We start from the raw sequence: 20,144 nt of genomic DNA, 5'->3' as shown, positions 1-20,144 counted from the left end.
AGTTTAAACCAAGACAAAATATTTCATGTGAGACGAGTCAGAGGTTGCAGCACTTTTCTGCGCTGGGCGGGCTTTAGGTGTGTGTGTGTGTGTGTGTGTGTGTGTGTGTGTGTGTGTGTGTGTGTGTGTGTGGGTGTGTTTGAGAAGGGTGTGTGCTTAAGTGGAGAACAGGGGAACAAGAATAAGCCAGGAGGGACAGAGATGCTGCACCTGCTAACAATCACCTGAGGAGACGAGCCAGAGGGTAAAAACACAACAAAACCAAGAAGAAAAGACAGTTTTCTCAGCATGGTGGGACTGTTTCACATCTGAGAGGATCTCCTTCATCATCACACAAGTAAGAAAACTTTAAAAGCATTTTTATTTATATGGAACCACACCACAGCATCCTGTGTTTGGGCTTTTTAAAGCACCTTATCAAACTAATTGCTTGAGCTGACAGTGGTTTCAACACTTGATTTAAGTTATTTAAGAGTCACAAAAACCAACATAATAATAATAATAATAATAATAACTAGTAGAATTACTAAACATATTATGTAAAATCTAAATATCATTAAATATTTTAAATTGCTTTGTACTTCTATACTGTACAAATTCAATGCATTTTTTAGCTATTCTCTACATTCTTTGTCTGAGCATTTTTTGATATGTGTGGGTTCCAATAAATATCCAAAGACTTTTCCGACAATCCAATAACAACAAATATAAATTAATTTGAAAGAAATGTGCCAGAGATTCAACAATTTCAGATTTACAAGTGATATTATACTTTATTGTGTCAAGTATACAGAAATGTGAAGATTTAGATTTGTTACATTTATTATATTTGTTATATTTACGATGTATTCTGTTGTGTCTAAAATGAAAATTTCACATTCGAAGACCTGAAATTATTAAAATAACTGAAACTGTAAATACAATTTAACTAATTTTAATGAACTTCTTCGCAACTAATTTGGGCTGCGGCCTTTGAACCTGAGAGTAATGTCCTCCTTCCGGATCCTCACAAAGTCATAAACAGTAACAATCTAGTGGACTTTGCTTCTTTAAAAAGAAAACAAATCAACTTCCTGTTATTTCTCTGATAAACCCGTGAAAGAAACCCAACAACACCCAGATATGCTGTCACGTTCAATGACGCAAATAAGTATCAGCATAAATATCAGACAAAGAGATCCCTCCTGATATGAGCCGGCTGTCCCCTGGAGATGAAACCTGAGCGTCTGCAGAACCTCCAGCCTTCTGCTGAGGCTTACCCGGGCCATGGGGCCTCCTCCGCTCAAACATCCCGCTTCCAAAAAACTTTGCAGCTGGTTAGAAATTTCAATGTTTCCTCCTCTACAGCGTTCCTGCCCGGCTCACCCACACAGAACAGAATACATGGTAACTTATTACAAAAACCTGCAGAGGGGCCTCCTTTGTGTCAACAGCAGATTTTGTCTCAAAGGTCACATCTAAGTCAAACATGGCATGCTAAAAAAATACAAGTGCACATTGCATCGCTATCATCTGTAATATGAAAATGCAGCTCGGTTACATCGACCTGTGGACGGACTGGTGACAAAATCACCAAAAATACTTTTAAAATGTACAGCAGTTTGTCTTTGAAGCACATTTTTGATAACCTGTAGCTTCAAATCTGAAGGTTGTGGGTGAAAAGCTCATAAAGCTCAGTTATGTTGTTACCTGAGTGCCTTTAAGCATTCCAAACACCAACTGGTGTGATTATGTAACTCTGGGTTAAACTGGTACATCAGGCCCACAGGGGTGAACCTGAGGCGCTGAGGAGACAATGACAAGTTTTGAGACCCGACACAACATGAAATCAAAAATCTGTGCACATTGAGCTTCATGGTCCAGGTGCTGAGTGTCACATGACTCAGATAAGAGTCTGATGAGTTTCTGCAAAAGGACACACTCTCTGTATTTGCATAGGTGCTTCGTGATAGAACATGACCACACCAAAGGCAGATTGTGCTTCCTTTGAACCCTTCATAAAAGAGATATTGTTGAGTTTTTGGAACTCAGAAAGCTTGATTTACCATCTGCAGAATATACAAACAAACTTTCCCAGATTTCATTGTCAGCCGTAGTTTCGACTTTCTGCTCAGACAAAAGAAAATGTCCAGTGTCAAAACTTCAAAAGGATCCACATGAACACACGTTTAAGTATCATTTTACTTTTTCTGGTAGGAAAGGCTGGCTTTCAAGGAATAATAATAAGAAGAATAAGAATAAGAATAATAAGATAGGGCTGCACATTGGCGCAGTGGCTTGCTGCAAGAAGGTCCTGGATTAATTTACCAGGGTGAGACCTTTCGGTATGAAGCTTGCATGTTCTCCCTGTGCATGCGTGGTTTCTCTCTGGGTGCTCCAGCTTCCTCCCACAGCCCAAAAACAAGACTGTCAGGTTGGTTGGTTTCTCTAAATTGTGTGTGTGTGTGTGTGTGTGTGTGTGTGTGTGTGTGTGTGTGTGTGTGTGTGTGTGTGTGTGTGTGTGTGTGTGTGTGTGTGTGTGTGTGTGTGTGTGTGTGTGTGTGTGTGTGTGTGTGTGTGTGTGTGTGTGTGTGTGTGTGTGTGTGTGTGTGTGTGTGTGTGTGTGTGTGTGTGTGTGTGTGTGTGGCCCTACGATGGACAGGCAACCTGTGAGGGTGTACCCTGCCTGTTTGCATGGAGACTGCTGGTGACGAGCACCAGCCCCTCGCTACCCTCCATGGACAAACGGCTACAGAAAATGGATGGATAATAATGTTGCCTTTTTACATCCACTTCTAAAAACTGCAACTCTTTATTTTTAAAAGATTTTTTTTAACTTTCCAAAATAGTAAATTAGTGTGGCAACTTCAGTTGAAAAAAGTGATGCAGAGGATATGTGATCAGAAATTACATAAGTATAAACCATAGCATACCATAAAATGTGTAAACCTGAGCAAGATTTTGGAATAAACGTTCCTTTTCTTGTGAAAAGTCAACATCTTCTCCTAAACTAGGAGTAAACAAATGTTTTAGATTTTGTTTTTAAAGTGGTAATATATGACAACACATTTAAACTCCAACCCATAAACGATCAGTGATATTTGTGATTGAAGATTACAAACAAGCTTATTAGTCATTAACCAAGAGCAGAAAGACAAGAGAAATGTAATCACAAATTATTACACTGTAAAATACCAATTACTGAAATGTTTAAATAACCAATTATTTTTCATTCTGATTCATTACCCAAACATGTTTTACAGTCTACAAGGGGGTTATTTTTGTCTCTTTTTAAAGTGAGTTTCTGTGGATCAGTTATTAGTCTTACGGTCTCAGTTTGGAGAAACAGAAACCGTCATGAAGGATTGATGCTAACCACCTCAAGGTCAACATAACAGCTGCTCAAGCCAGAAACTAAAACTAACGGCTACAAAAACCAGGAACCATTAAACAGAAAACTCCAGTCACCTGAAACAAAATTAAAATATTTTTAGCCACTTGAAGGTGTGGAACAATTATTAGTCATTTTTTAATGACAACTTCTTATTATAATCAGTCACTCTGAGATTTTCATGCAGGATGAACATGAAAAGTCTCCTACATCTATCTCCTGCTTTAGCTTCTGACAGAAAATAGATGTGAAACTTTAGGATTAGAGAAGTCTGACAGATCTACATCACACTGTCTCTTAACATTCATGGGCTCACCCATCTTGACTCACGACGGGGAAGGTTGTTGTTTTGGTGTACAGGAAACGGCAGAGAACATTTTGACTAGTAGAAGCTAACTGTTAGCATTAGCAACTCCACCACACTGCAGAACTCCTTCAGGCTTGTGTTATTTGTGGAGATAAAACATAAATGCTGCAAGTGGTAGAGTTGTAGTTGCTGTTATCCAATCCAAAACGAGATGTCCAATTATCAGGAAATAAGACTCCAAATCCTGTCATCTGAAGCTCAGACATCATTTACATAGACGCGACGTGGACTGGTGTTGCCTATTGGAGCTACTGTAGTGGTCAGGTGCCATCTTGAATGGGTCTCTATTCGCCCCCGGTGTATTTATTTCAACTGAGGAAGGTGTTTACCGCACAAAAAAACACATTTATTTAGCTATTTCACAAATTCAGACATGTGGCATGATAGTTAAAATATGCACTGCTCACAAAAATTAAAGGAACACTTTAAAGAAACACATTGGATACATCAGATCTCAATATGAAGATGGATATCTATACAAATAACGACAAGGCAATGTCTTAGGAACAAAAGGATGCCAAATCTTTTAATGGAAGTTATCAGCCTACAGAGGGCTCTTATTGTGTAGACACCCTAAAATCGGAGTGAAATGAAGATGTGGCAGGCTACTCCATTAGTTCAAAAACTTAATTTCTGCAACTCAAATTGCTTTTCAGTATCTTGTGTGGCCCCCACGAGCTTGTGTGCATGCTTGACAACGTCGGGGCATGCTCCTAATGAGACAACGGATGGTGTCTTGTGGCATTTCCTCCCAGATCTGTGTGAGGGCATCCCTGAGCTCTTGTACAGTCTGAGGAGCAACCTGGCGCCGCCTAATGGACCGGCACATAATGTCCCACAGATGTTCTATTGGGTTTAAGTCAGGGGATCGTGAAGCCATTCAATTGTTTCAATTCCTTCATCCTCCAGGTACTGCCTGCATACTCTTGCCACATGAGGCCGGGCATTGTCGTGCATTAGGAGAAAACCAGGACCTACTGCATCAGCGTAGGGTCTGACAAAGAGTTCAAGGATGTCATCTTGATACCTTATGGCAGTCAGAGCACCATTTCCTAGGCAGTAGAGGTCTGTGTGTCCCTCCATGGATATGCCTCCCCAGACCATCACTGACCCACCACCAAACCTGTCATGTTGAACAACGTTGCAGGCAGCATAATGTTCTCCTTGTCTTCTCCAGACTCTTTCACATCTATCACAGGTGCTCAGGGTGAACCTGCTCTCGTCTGTAAACAGTACAGGGTGCCAGTGGCGGACTTGCCAATTCTGGAGTTCTTGAGCAAATGCCAGTCGAGCTCTATGGCAGGGATTCCCAAAGTGTGGTGCGCGCACCCCCTGGGGAACGCGAGCTGCCGCTAGGGGGTGCGCGAGGTGAAAAGTGTAATGGCTGCGGAGCTCAGAGAAGTCTGTCAAAAGTCACCATTAGTGTAGCCAGAAACTCATTTGTGAGTGGGCCTAAGAAAATGTAAGTTGGCCCAATAAACGTAATTGAAAACAAGTATATTTTGCTTGTGTGTGTGTGTGTGTGTGTGTGTCCTCCGCACATGCCCTAGCTCAGGGATCGGCAATCCGCGGCTCTGGAGCCGCATGCGGCTCTTCCATCCATCTGATGCGGCTCTCTGTGCTTGTAAAATAATGAATGGATATTTAAATAAAATGCTTTATATTTTACCGCATAAATTTTACATCTGTAAGCTAATTCTAAATGTAAAGATTGTCTGCGTAAACCTGAACAGTTCCAACCCGGTCTACTGTGTGACCGGGTTGATGCGTCACGCTTGTGCGTAATCACATGCGCTTTCTGAGCTGAAGACGATGTGAGATTCTGGGACTCTCCTCAGATGCCACATTGGAGACAGGAACAAGCACAATTCAGCCAAAGTTTCATCATCAGGGAACATTTTCTAAGTGACAAGTCTCTCTGAGAGACCGGGTTTGGAAAACTCGCTTCAGTGGAAGGAATCTTCCCGCATGCGCTCTGGTTCTGCAACGCGCTCCAAGCCCCTCTCCACATCTTCAGCTCGCTGTGCACCGTATGTAGTACATGCTGACAGTGAGCTGCGCTGAGCAGTGTCCAGCTCAGATGTTCAGAAGGAAATCTTTTCTTGGGTGATTTAGCTACATCTGCGATGTGCGAAACGAATAAAGTGTCAGTTCGTCTGCATGCGTCGGGGTAATTCTTTCTATTCTTTCTCCGTCAAAATAAACGGCCAAATAAGGGAACTGTCCGGTCAACACAAGCCCTGCTTTTAACTGTTCTGGTTTCCTGTGAAAATTGTTACAAATTTAACTTGATTAACACCAGAGCCAGGCGCACTGCACCGTTATCTCCGTCACTGTAAATGAGGGAAAAACAAAATGATCGGATCCTTTTCTGACCTTCCCCACCTACAAAGTTTAATTACAACAATCAAACGTGACAGAGCCTGGATTTGTATTCTGAACAGTCTAAACATGTTTTAAAAAGAAACGTATGACAAAAGTGGCACCTGCTCAGTAAAACCACCAACAGGGTAAAAAATATCAAAATATTGTAGGCAGAGATGGGCTACAACTTCTGGATCCACTTTATATAAATCATTTTACTGATTATCTTCTTATGAAAGATAACTTTGACGTACACGAGCGACCGGTACCAGCTGCTGTCACCTGTTGTGAGCAGCGCTCTGCTGTCTGAGGGTAGGCCCTGCCCACAACGCCGCGGCTGCTGCGGTGTTTTCTTTACTGTGGGAAACGGGTAATAATGGCTCTTTGATGGGAACAGGTTGCCGACCCCTGGTTTAGCGTGACGTCTGAAATATATATATGTGGGGCTGGGGGGTGTGTCAACATGGTCAGGACATAGAAGGAGGTGCAAGGCTAAATAAGTTTGGGAACCACTGCTCTACGGTGCTGGGCAGTGAGCACAGGGCCCACTACAGGACGTCAGTCCCTCAGGCCATCTTCATGAAGTCTGTTCCTGATTGGGTAGAGACATTCACACCAGTGGCCCTCTGGATGTCATTCTGTAGTGCATGAGCAGAGCTCAGCCTGTTCCGCCTTGCACAAAGGAGCAGGTATCGGTCCTGCTGATGGGTTGTGGACCTTCCACGGCCCTGTCCAGCTCTACGAGAATAACCGCCAGTCTCCTGAAATCTCCTCCAGGTTCTGGAGATTGTGCTGGGAGACAGATTAAACCTTCTTGCTGCAGCACGTGTGGATGTGCCATCCTGGAGAAGTTGGACAACCTGTGCAACTTCTGTAGGGTTAAGGAATCACCTCATACTGCCAGTAGAGAGCCAAAACTAGCACGAGTGGAAAACCAGCTGAAAAAGATCAAGAGGGAGAAAGTTGAAATGACCTCTACATGTTAAACCAGTCCTGTTTTGAGGGTTTTGCAACTGTTGTCACTTTAGTGCAACTGTCGTTAAGTCCATGAACACCAATACAGCTGAAAGTGATTAACAATGCCCTCTGCTGCTTAATCAACCAGGAAATTATCAGAGAGGTTTAATTCATTTCATTCCAGGCCCAATAAAAAAAGTGTTCCTTTTAATTCTTGTGAGCAGTGTAGATACAATAAAATAAAGTAAATGACATAATGAAATCCCATCATGTAGACTATAAAGGTCAATAGTAATCTCTGATTTTAACAGTGCGCAGGTTGTTGCAACAATAGGCTGCACAAAAAACAGGCATTGTGCAAAGTGTCCCATTCTAGTTGGGTTTGGAGTGTTGAACCCACCCAATATGGCGGTGATACCATTACTCTCTCCAGCGTCCACTGGCATGTTTACATGTTCATGTCTTTGGTCTGAAGCTCAGCTATGATGTGGCTTCTTTCTAGTTCCTGAAAACAATGCACTGGTGTTTTTTTTTTTTACCCAGAGTTCGACCTACAAGGCATTAATTCGTACTAGAGACCACTGCAATTGTATTGATTAAACGAGTGTTCCACACCTTTAAGTGAGTGTTATGCATGTTTTTTCACCAACATCACTCCACATACACAACATTGCACTGGACTGCCAATGTTCTAACTAATATCTGTTTGATGTTGAAGAATGTGCAAAAGTTTGAAGTAAAATGTTTTCTTGAACTGCTGCTTATTGTTAGGCTCTGAATGGTTTCAGGTGGCTAAAATAAGCTTTGGACTTATCCCCAGACTGAGTGGCTGTTAGCTTTAGCTGTTAGCTCGAGTCCTCCTTTAGAGTTTCTCCATGGCATTTAGGCTAGTGTGATGTTTTATACTGAGGACCCATAAATTCAGCCACAACACAAGTGTAGGTGCTGACAGAAAATGATTTACTCAGCAGAAAACTGGATTATAGTTCGGGACATTGTAGTGTTCCTCTCCAGTCAGTGTGGGACTTTTTTCATGGGGTCAGAAACACTAAAATAAATCCCTCCAAATATAAAAACTCATCATTCAGAAATGTGGTCAGTACATAAGCAAGGGTCATGCATAGGAAGGAAGTTCAGATACCTACAGCAAGATTTGGGACCTGGAACATGGGTCAGACTCCAGAAAACTAAAGAACTGTAGATTCGGGAAAAGCAAAAATATTCAGTGGAGAGGAATGTTGTCGTAAACTTGGAGATATAGGAGCATGGACAGAACGCTGGAAGTCTTCTGGCACAAGCCTGTTCACACAAAACCAAAAAATTAGAATATGGTGCAAAAGTTCATTTATTTCAGTTATTCTACTTAAGAGGTGAAACTACTCTGAGACAGACTCATTCTATTCAAAGGTAGATTTTTCAAGCCTTTATTTGTTATAACTATGATGATTATGGCTTACAACTTAACAAAACGCCACATTCAAAATCTCAGACAATTAGACTATTGTGGAAAAGTACAGAAGAAAGAAAGAAAACAATCTTTTATATAGCACCTTTCAAGATAAAAATCTGTCAATATTCTAGCCTCAAAGAGTCACACTTTAATCAGCCAATGAATCCAGAACACCTGCAAAGGGTTCTTGGGCCTTTAGATGGTCTCTCAGTCCAAGTTGTGTTACTGAAATAAATGAACGTTTGCATCATATTCTAATATGCCTAGTTTCATCTGTAGGTAATCTGAGTGGTGCAGTAGTGCAGGTGAGAGAGAACAATTAGACATGGCTCAGGTGGATTTAATTAAGCTGATTAAAGAAGGTGTGGAGAGAGAACGTCGGGGGAGCTGAGGGGAAAAAGTACACCAGCTGATGAAAAACCAGCAGATCATGAGTCTGTGTGTAAGAGCCTGACTAATAATTAATACACAAAGGACAATTTACAGAAAAGGAACACAACAAAAGCAACAAACCAAACTTCTAAGAAACAAAAGAGAACCTGTTACAGGAACTACACCTTAGCTACTGACCATCATCTAACCTAACAATTAAAAATCACGCTAAAGCTCACTCACTGAGACTCCACATGTGTGTCTTTTTATTGTGTGGACCAATAAGGAAGAGATCTGCAAAGGAAGTGATGAGTATCTGTCAATATCTGAAACTGTAAAGTACACCTAGGGACAGTGTGCACATGTTTGTTTAGGCACAAATGTTAAAATGGACTGAATTATCAGAATGTTAACAGACAGTGAAAACAGGGATTTTTGAGTCGGTTTTACCCCCAGCCTCGTTTTACCTTCTGTCTTAGTGCTTGATGGTTCACTCTTTAACAGAAGGGAATTCTTGAGGATTTTTCTGCTACGGGAATGTCAATGAACAAGTGAATGTTGTCAAACATTTGCCAAAGACAGACCGTGTAGTTGTGTTTCTAATCTGTGAGCCACAGATTAAGGTTACTCATGCTAATTGTCGGTTCTTTTGGTACACATAAAATACTTCAATTCCATGAAAAAAAAATCAAAAGCACATTTTAGCTGGAAGTAATATTTTCCTCATCATCAAAGATGCAAAACGTTTCTCAAAAGAATCTGTTTTATCACATAATTTTTCATGAAATGAACCAAAACAACAATATTTGATTTTCATCAACAAAACATTGCAGCTTAGGTATGCACATTAACATTCATGCACATTTTTTTTTTACTTTTTACCATGAAATTTTATTGAATTTAATCAGTAACATCAAAAAAAGAAAAAGCAATAGCTATTAATTCTTGGATGAAAAAAATCTGTGAGAAAGGTAAAATACAGGACTACAGATTACTGAATTAATTTTTGTCCTTAGATGTGATAACATCTTACTTTCAGAACAACACAGGACCAAAAACACATTGATGATTCAACTCCTTCCAATTTGAGACAACAGACAACAGAGAACAATTGTAAACATTCTACTTTGCATTATAAAAACCTCTGAATGTCCTGCTAAAACATCTTTGTGTTTGAACACCAACAAACAACCAAACTGCTCTGTGCTCTTGACCCTGATGATCACACATTATTGCAGCATTAAGCAACTGTTGTCACAAAGCAGAGACAACAGCACAATAAACACGAAGAATTTTATTTAAAAGTGTAAGAGATGAAATTAGAAAAGAACAAAACAGGCTTCAAAAGCGAAGAAAACCTGTAAATGAAGCCAGGGCCGTTTCAAGACATTTTGGGGGCCAAGGCAAAATGCCCCCCCCCCCCCCCCCCTCCATAACTGGGCTCCCCAGAAGCCTCTGTGTAATTCATACCCTCTCCAGGAGTGTTAGTAAAATCCCCTCAGACATTACTGACATGTTCTAATATTATCAGATGAAAAACTAAATGATCAGACATGCTGTCTCATCTGATTCTTTTCTAAACTTGCAAAAAGTAACAAAACCATTTGAAAGCCACTATTTGTGGATTCTCTGAAAGTTTCCATGGAGTGTGTGACAACTTATTTTTTCATTGATCCTATCGTCTAATCTCACAGCTGAAACAAGCATCCTTAATAATCTGTGCACAGGAAGCTTACCGATGCTGTAGTAAAACAAAAGGTAGTTTCTTATTAATAAAACCTTGTTGCAGCACTAAAGCATAAAAATTAGATTTTGCATTAAATATGCAAAATATTTACATATGAATTGTTTTAGAGCCCTTTTATTGGCAGAATCTGATATTAATTTAGTTCTTACAAAAAATGGGTCCCAACGTGGTTTGTGTGGCATTGCCATAGAGTGACGTCATAGGCACAGATTCCCTGTCCTCTTGTTTGGAAATGGAAATATGATCACCCTACATTAAACAAACTGTCCACCCGGGCTTTTGCGCTGCACAGAGACGCTTCGCTGCCTATGACTTTGAACGTCAGTTGAGAGTCAGTCTCATGCAGACTGACCAATGAAGAGAGGGCCTCAAGTTAAGACCCTCTCCTCATTGGTCAGTCCACACGAGGTGGGTCAAAGGTTACTCTGGGCGGGTTACGTGTTGTCAGGCATTCAAGTATTGAGTATATTTACTGCATATTACAGTAAAATATTCTGTATGTGACCACATTATGGTGATCCTTGGGTCGTGATGATGGAGCCCTTGAATATTGTTGCCCAGGGTACAACAAAGTGTTAATCTGGCCCTGGTTCCACCGTCACATTCCCGCAGAAACTGGTTGATCACACCAGGGCCAGACTACTAGCATGTGGTTTTACAACCACAATGTCCTCGGAAGCAAAAACGCTTTTAAAAGGGAGGGAGGAGTCCTAACTGTTGCTGCAGGCGTGTTGTGTGAGAGTGCAGTTATATACTGGTTAATATATTTTTGGGTTCAGTTGCTTTCATGTGGCCTAATGTGAGTCTATTTGGGATCATTGGAATGATCAGCAGCATTTCTTGATGTGACTTTATGGCAGTTGCCCAGGGCATCATCGCAAGGTGGATGGCATTCATTTACTTTTGTTTTATTTGGTATTTTTTTCAGTCATTTTTGGAAATAGTGATCAATTTTGATTAATTCACAGCCTATGTTTAATTACATTTAAAATAAATGTCAACAGATGAGATCAAACAAAACAGATGAGAATTGCCCTTAAGCTGTTTAACTTGGACCAAGCATTTTAGGTCACAGATAGATGTAGCTTAGGGTCTCTGTCTATACACCTTATAAGACAATTTAGGTGATGGCATGTTGTTTTTCTGCTATTGAACTGTTTTCTAATAATGTTGTGTTAAATAAAGTGAAGGAAGGAGAGAAATAACGTTTCCCTAGCAGTTTTTAAAAATTTCCCCATATAAACCGATTAATCGATTAATCATGTCAAGACCCCGTCTGATTAATCGATTATCCAAATAATCGTTTGTTGCAGCCCTAGTAACTAGGCAGTGTATCACATATGTTTCATACTGTTTCCTGTTGTCCTACAAGAACATAAATGCAACACACACACTGTCTTCTTCACTTTGCTGTTACATACCGCAGGTTGAAGAGTGAGACGACAGCTTGCTTCCTGATCAGTAAGAAGTCGTTTCATATCAGATCACTCGGGGTGGTGATAGAAGATCCTGTTTGGATGATCATTAATTTATCAGCTGAGAGCCGAGTGTTCATGTTTGGTTGCAACTCCTAATCACAAAGATGAGCAAGAAGTGAAAGGGCAACAAAAGCTCGTCTTTCTAACGAGTGCAGGACAAACATTATTATTTGTTTTTCTAAACCAATCAACAAAGAAAGGATGACAGTACTTTCAGTTCATGTACTTTCGTCAGCTTTGTTAGAGGGAAAGAGCTCAAGGGTTCTGTCACGACGCGCTGGTGAGTGGAGCGGAGGTAAGGATCCAAACGCTGGGGAGGAATCAGGCAGGCAGACAGACAACCTGGGACAGGTAAAGTCTTTTAATAATAAACATGCGCAGGACATGGGAACACTGAGCCAACAAGAGACACAGAACTGGAGGGGTTTAAATACAAGAGGGCTGGGAGCTTGGGTGATTGGAAAACGAGAGGCAGGTGGGAGCAATTAACAGGGACGCAGGCTGAACAGAATGGGGAGACAAGACAGGGTGTGACAGTACCCCCCCCCCCCCCCAAAGGGTGGATTCCAGACGCCCACAGGAACACAGAGCAGGGTGGGTGGAGGGGGATCCAGAGGGAGGGCCAAGAGGGGCCGAGGGGCCGATGGAGAGGAGGCAGGGACCAGTAGAGTTTGGGGGCCTGCGTCTGGGGCAGAGGAGGCGATGACGGGCTCTTGGGGGCTTGTGTCTGTGGCAGAGGAGGAGGAGACGACGGGCTCTTGGGGGCTTGTGTCTGTGGCAGAGGAGGAGGCGACGACGGGCTCTTGGGGCCTGGGTCTGTGGCAGAGGAGGAGGTGACGACGGGCTTTTGGGGGCCTGCGTCTGTGGCAGAGGAGGAGGTGACGACGGGCTTTTGGGGGCCTGCGTCTGTGGCAGAGGAGGAGGCGACGACGGGCTCTTGGGGGCCTGCGTCTGTGGCAGAGGAGGAGGCGCCGACGGGTTCTTGGGGGCCCGCGCCTGGTAAGGGCAGGACCAGCGGTGACCGGAGGCAAAGATGCCGGAGGAGACGTCCTTGACTCCTGGACTGGAGGCGGCGGCGACGGCCTCTGGCCTGGAGGCAGTCTCTGGACTGGAGGCGGCGGCATCGACCACTGGACTGGAGGAGGAGATGTCGACCACTGGACTGGAGGAGGAGATGTCGACCACTGGACTGGAGGAGGAGATGTCGACCACTGGACTGGAGGAGGAGATGTCGACCACTGGACTGGAGGAGGAGATGTCGACCACTGGACTGGAGGAGGAGATGTCGACCACTGGACTGGAGGAGGAGATGTCGACCACTGGACTGGAGGAGGAGACGTCGACCACTGGACTGGAGGAGGAGACGTCGACCACTGGACCGGAGGAGGAGACGTCGACCACTGGACCGGAGGAGGAGACGTCGACCACTGGACCGGAGGAGGAGACGTCGACCAATGGACCGGAGGAGGAGACGTCGACCACTGGACCGGAGGAGATGTCGACCACTGGACCGGAGGAGATGTCGACCACTGGACTGGAGACGACGTCGACCACTGGCCTGGAGGGGGAGATGCCGGCCTCTGGACTGGAGGGGGAGATGCCGGCCTCTGGACTGGAGGGGGAGACGCCGGCCTCTGGACTGGAGGGGGAGACGCCGGCCTCTGGACTGGAGGGGGAGACGCCGGCCTCTGGACACGGAGGGCACGCCGACCTCTGGACACGAAGGAGCGTCGACCTCTGGACACGAGGGAGCGTCGACCTCTGGACACGAGGGAGCGTCGACCTCTGGACTGGAAAGAGCGTCGGCCTCTGGACTGGAAAGAGCGCCGGCCCCTGGACTGGAAAGAGCGCCGGCCTCTGGACTGGAAAGAGCATCGACCTTCGGACACGAGGGAGCGTCGACCTTCGGACACGAGGGAGCGTCGACCTTCGGACACGAGGGAGCGTCGACCTCCGGACTGGAGAGAGCGTCGACCTCCGGACTGGAGAGAGCGTCGACCTCTGGACTGGAAGGGGCATCGACCACAGGACTGGAAGGGGCATCGACCACAGGACTGGAAGGGGGTCGACCACAGGATTGGAAGGGGTGTCGACCACAGGACTGGGGGCATCGTCCTCCATCGACTTCTGGTCCGGGGCGTCGATTCCTGGTCTGGAGGCGTCGGCTTCTGGACCGTCGACTTCTGGACCGTTGATTTCTGGTCCGGGGGTGTCAACTTCTGGACCGTCGGCTTCTGGACCGTCGGCTTCTGGACCGTTGATTTCTGGTCCGGGGGTGTCAACTTCTGGTCTGTCAACTTCTGTACCGTCGACTTCTGGACTGTCGACTTCTGGTCCTGGGGCCTCGACTTCTGATCTGCGGGTGTCGACTTCTGATTCGGGGGCGTCGACTTCTGGACCGCTGGTCTCTGGACCGCCGGCTTCTGGACTGCCGGCTTCTGGACTGCCGGCTTCTGGACTGCCGGCTTCTGGAGTGGAGGAGGAGTTGCTGCAGATGGGACCGCTTGGACAGGCTTGACCAGATGCGGTGCGACCTCTGGGACCACCGCTGGAACTGGATGCGGTGCGACCTCCGGGACCAGCACTGGAACAGGATGCGGTGCGACCTCTGGGACCACCGCTGGAACTGGCGCTGGCTGGAGTGGTGGCGCGGGACCTGGTGGAGCCGGTAACTGGAAAAGCAGGGAGGATAGATTGTCCAGCTGGAACTCCTGGAGACTGAGGATCTGATGGAGTCAGACCAGCTCAGCTCGGAGACCGGCGAGCTCTGTTGGATGGGCTGCGAGCTCGGTCCGTTGGCCTGGAGACGAGAGAGCTGCTGACTGGACCGGAGGTGGGGCCACTGGCTGGACAGAAATCCTCTCCTGGAGATACGGGGAGGATAGGGTGTCCAGCTGGAACTCCCGGAGGCTGACGAGCTGACAGATCTGGCCAAGCTCCGCCTGGAGACCGGCTAGCTCTGTCAGCTGGGCTGTAGGTGTGGTTCCTCTGCCTGCAGTAGGGATGCACCGATCAGGTTTTTTGCTGCCGATCACCGATACCGATATCAAAGAATGCTGATCACCGATACCGATCACGTGGATTGGCCAGAAATTTTCTACAACATTATAATGAGTGTTACAAACTACATAATCTGGGAATAAAGGAAATGTAACCTAATCTAAAATGGTCTGTTTAGGGTTGTCACGGTGTGAAAATTTAACCTCACGGTTATTGTGACCAAAATTACCACGGTTTTCGGTGTTATCGCGGTATTTTTTTAAACGTGCTACATTTTCACACAATTAAATAAACCCTGTATGTCAGGAAATATTGTCCTCAGTTTGTGTCTAAATGTTGCCTCAAATGTGTTATTTTGTAATTATGTTGTTTATTTGTTTACATTTTTCCCCTTTAGTCTTTAAAATACCAATATTTGCCCATAACTTCGTATTTTATGTCTGTTTGATGTCATCATTTAAAAATATTAGATCAGATGATACTCAGTACTCAAGTAGCCTTCTAATCAGATACTTTTTTTTACCCTTACTTGAGTAATAAACCCTATATCAGGAAAATATTGTCCTCGGTTTGTGTCCTTCCAGTGAGCTTTGCAGATGTGGGAAAATGTCATCAGGCAGTAATCATTGTTAAATTCATAATTATTCTCGGAGAGAGACCAACTCTTATCTGCCCCTGGGAGCCCCGTAATGCATAGCGTCATTTCAACGTGGCGGTGTCCGCGACACGGTTTATATGCAGGTAGCGGCGCTGCGGCTGCTTTATATAGCGACTCGTTGCATTCTCCCTCAACCCAAATCCTCGGATCACGCATTTTAGCTAAAACGCTAACCTTAACTTGCCTTGTGTTGACTGTAGAGTTGTGGGTGATGGTCACGTAGATGTGTCATGAGATAAGAAGCGTTGCTGCCTTTCACAGACACTTTTTCTGCACGTGCTGCAAACAGGATAGCCGTCTTCTATCAGCTGTCCCTCGGCATTCTTCAAATATCCAAAAGATGCCCGTACTTCCCACTTTGTCTTCTTTGAGGGATAATAAATGTCCTGAGTGCTGCCGTCTCCTCCTTTGACCATTATTTCAGCTTTAGCTTCAAGAAAGTTTTGTTGTAAACAAAGCGTGTATGTGCTGCCGGCAACTTCAGCAGATGATACGGTGGCTGGTAAGGGTCACCGCGCCTACACCGCAGCCACGGTAATCCACCGAGATAATATAGTTTTTTAAAAACAAGACGGTTATTATTGTCAACTTTTTTTTTTTTTACCGGGGTTTAGCGCTACACTGGTTACCGTGACAACCCTACCTGATCGGTTTGCTTTGATCTATTTTGAAAATTCCGATCAAAACCGATAGGGGCGCTATCGGCCGATTACGATCAAATGCCGATCCATCGGTGCATCCCTAGCCTGCAGATGACGGAGGCGCTGATTGGACAGGGGGCGGGTCTAAGCTGGTGCGCCGGGGCAGCGGCGAGCTCGCGGCTCCATCCTGGGACACAGGGTTGCGGTGGAGCCCGGCATCCTTCCCCACGCCGTGGGCCAACTCCGGGGGAACACACAGCCAGTCTGATGCCCATGTAGCAGGAGCGGTCTGGCAGCATCTCCCGGTTCAACCTCTCATCTGGCTCCGGGAGGGTGGAGAGGATCGCCGAGGCTGAAGTTTGGTGACGGTGACGGCAGCTGCGGCGAGGCGACGCCAGAGGAGGAGAAGCCGGCCGGTGGACCGAGGAGAGGAAACAGAGCAGGCACTCCCAGGGGAGAATCTCCCCGCTGGATCCTCTATGGGGTTGGCTCATTCTGTCACGACGCGCTGGTGAGTGGAGCGGAGGTAAGGTTCCAAACGCTAGGGAGGAATCAGGCAGGCAGACAACCTGGGACAGGTAAAGTCTTTTAATAATAAACACGCGCAGGACATGGGAACACTGAGCCAACAAGAGACACAGAACTGGAGGGGTTTAAATACAAGAGGGCTGGGAGCTTGGGTGATTGGAAAATGAGAGGCAGGTGGGAGCAATTAACAGGGACGCAGGCTGAACCAAATGGGGAGACAGGACAGGGTGTGACAGGTTCAGGATTAACACTGAAAATTAGAGTAAAAAACAAACTGAATGGGTTCCATTGTCATGGTAAGTTATCACATAACCTCAGATTTATCCAGTTTATAATTGTGGTTTCCCTCAAGGATTAATATTTGGTCCACTGCTTGTTACTTTGTTACTGAGTGGTTTTGAAGGTGATGTTTAAGTTCTTATTTTAAATACTTCCCAGGTTATTGTTTACACAGGATCTTCTCATTCAGCTGCTGTTGCTGAATTTGATTCGAGTGATTTTATAGATCTTGTAAGTTCATGTAAAGCACTTTCTGTTCTTTAGTTATGAGTGACTTTAGAGGACAGTGAAGCTACGACAAGTTTTATAGGATGCTCTTTTAGCTTTTTAGTAGAACAAATCTGTCAATATATATTTATTGATGGTTCTGCTTGTTGTACATGTTCCCTAGTAGTAAATACTTAGTCATAGTTTGTATGAAACAAAAAAAAAGTTACGATAACACATCAGGTACAAAAACACCCCAAACCTTTGTTCAAGAAAGAGAACATGACGGGCAGCAGTAGCTCAGGAGGTAGAGTGGGTTGTCTAGTAAATGAAAGGTTGTAGGTTCAATCCTGGCTCCCACCAGAGAATGCTGCTGCTGTGTCCTTGAGCAAGACACTGCACCTTGCTGGTGGTGGTCGGAGGGACCGGTGGCATCAGCGTTCGGCAGCCTCGCTTCTGTCAGTGCATCCCACTGCAGCTGTGGCTACATTGTAGCTCATCATCACCAACTGTCACGTTTTGAGGATGTTAGGACCCAAATATGCAGCTACCCAGGATGACACGAGGCAGGAGATGATGAAAAGTAAAATCCTTTATTATTGAAGGAGGAACAGAAATAAATCCATGCAGCGAGCCTAAAGTCCAAAACTCCAAAGCTGGAGAAACAAAGCTCACCAAGAGCACGAACAAACACTGACAGAATACACATACAATGGACCGACACAAGACAGGGCTTAAATAAACTGGGAGGAACAATTAGGGAAACAGGAAGCAGGTGTGTGGAGTGAGGGCTGGAGGGAAGACAGGTGACAACAATTTCTCTAAATGGGGAAGCAGAAACCGAGAAGGGCAGATACCTAAACACAAAACTAAACAACACTTATCTAAAGACAGAGGGAAGGGCTCACATAAACTAGCTGGAGGAGGACATAGCACATACACACACACACACACACACACACACACACACACACACACACACACACACACACACACACACACACACACACACACACACACACACACACACACACACCGAGCTGGGGACAAAGCAGCTGGAGCTGACCTGGGAGAAATTATTAAAAAGGGTAACAACATAAGACACTTAACTGAGACGCAGACAAAAGACACATGCGGGCGCTATGAGACACAGAAGGGAAGACGCAGACCATGACACCAACGTGTGAATGTGTGTGTGAATGGGTGGATGACTGATTGTGTTATGAAGTGCCTTGGGGGGTTGTAGAATGTGTTATACCCGTACAGGCCATTTACCATATCCTCTGAGTGGTGTGTGTCTGAGCCTGCTGCAGTGTTGTAATAATTAATTAGTAAGCTGAGGAGGAGGATCCTCAACCTGCTGCCTGCGTTTAATGAAATTTTAATGATCACTACTTATATCATGTGTTGGCTGTTCTCAACAGTTGGTCTTGTGTGTGTTTCAGGTTCTCTGTTGGTGCCATGGCTGACTCAAGCTGGTGGAAGCTGACGTTCTCACGCAAGAAGAAATCTGAGCCCAAAGTTCTGTATGAGATCCCAGCGGAGCACACCAACAATGGCAACAAGGAGCAACCGCACAGCCCTGCAGACAATATGGACAGCCAGTTTAACGCCAGACTGGAGAAGATAGTAGATAAATCTGCCACCAAGGGTCGCCACGTCAAGGTCTCCCACTCCGGTCGCTTCAAGGAGAAGAAGAAGGTCCGAGCCACCCTGGCCGAGAACCCTAATCTATACGCAGAGCACCACCTCAGCAACGAGAACCATAAAAATAAGACTGACATGTAACTTTATCATCATAAACATGTCATAAGTCACGGTCAACGTCTCTGGGGAGGGTTGAGAAAACCCAATAGATTCAAACCAAATCAACGAAGTGGATCAGAAAACAAATCCAATCAATGATCAGTTCTGAAGGATGTCCTCTACCAACTGCTCCTCTTGAATGATTACAAGAATGAAATAATCCATCCATCCTCATTTAACACTTCTGTGAATTTCATTTTTAAGTTTTTATTGCTTTAATATGAAGTTCTTTTTGTTTTAATAAAATAGTAAATTTTATGAACAAACTAAATAAAAGCATTTAAAATGGTGCCCTGAAGCTTTGTGTTAAACACATTCATTGACCCCTATAGTTTCTACATGTCAAAAACAATTACATTTTTATAAAAGAAAAACAAATTATACATATTTTTATCATCTTAGAAATAAAAAAGAAAAAGTAACGTTTCTAGCACATGAAATGAACCACTCAATGTATTTGTCGCCACTTAAATGTTGCTTCAATGCTTTTTAAGATGATATTTTTCTTTTTAGTCAAAACATTTGCTTAACATTGTAATAAAAGTTTTTTGTATGTAGAAAATGAATAAATCAAATATTTAATGAATAAAAGGTGTAAATGCTGATGAAGTGTCTTTTTCATGAATCAAATGTTTAAAATTCCTTTCTGTGAAATTCTTGTTTAAGCAAACAGAAAATCCTGAAAAATGAAGGACTTGTTTGCATATTTAGATATAAAGGAGCACTGGGTTGGTCTCTATAGTTGCTGTTTAACCTGAAAGGCTGTTGGCAGACGTCGTGGTCATGGTGATCGTAAACAGAAACCGACATCTGAAACTCGTGAATTTTTTTCAGAAAGCAGCAAATATGAATAAAAGCATCTGAAACTGACATTAGATATAAAAAACTCACATTTCAGCTGTTTATGTTTATATGGAACA

At 44.3% G+C, this 20,144-nt stretch overlaps 1 protein-coding gene across 1 annotated transcript; it reads left to right on the top strand.

Moving 5' to 3' along the window:
- Positions 1 to 153: 153 nt before the first annotated feature.
- prr15lb (proline rich 15 like b) lies at positions 154 to 19,829 on the top strand. The gene is made up of 2 exons (XM_015962416.3): positions 154 to 337; positions 18,864 to 19,829. Exon 2 carries the CDS (start codon positions 18,880 to 18,882, stop codon positions 19,204 to 19,206), a length of 327 nt encoding a protein of 108 aa, XP_015817902.1. The 5' UTR covers positions 154 to 337; positions 18,864 to 18,879; the 3' UTR covers positions 19,207 to 19,829.
- Positions 19,830 to 20,144: the final 315 nt, after the last annotated feature.

This window comes from Nothobranchius furzeri, chromosome 16 (assembly GCF_043380555.1).
Source record: "Nothobranchius furzeri strain GRZ-AD chromosome 16, NfurGRZ-RIMD1, whole genome shotgun sequence".
Classification (NCBI taxonomy): Eukaryota; Metazoa; Chordata; class Actinopteri; order Cyprinodontiformes; family Nothobranchiidae; genus Nothobranchius; species Nothobranchius furzeri.
The sequence above is the reverse complement of the archived record's forward strand: the minus strand, read 5'-3'. Positions and strand labels throughout refer to the sequence as shown.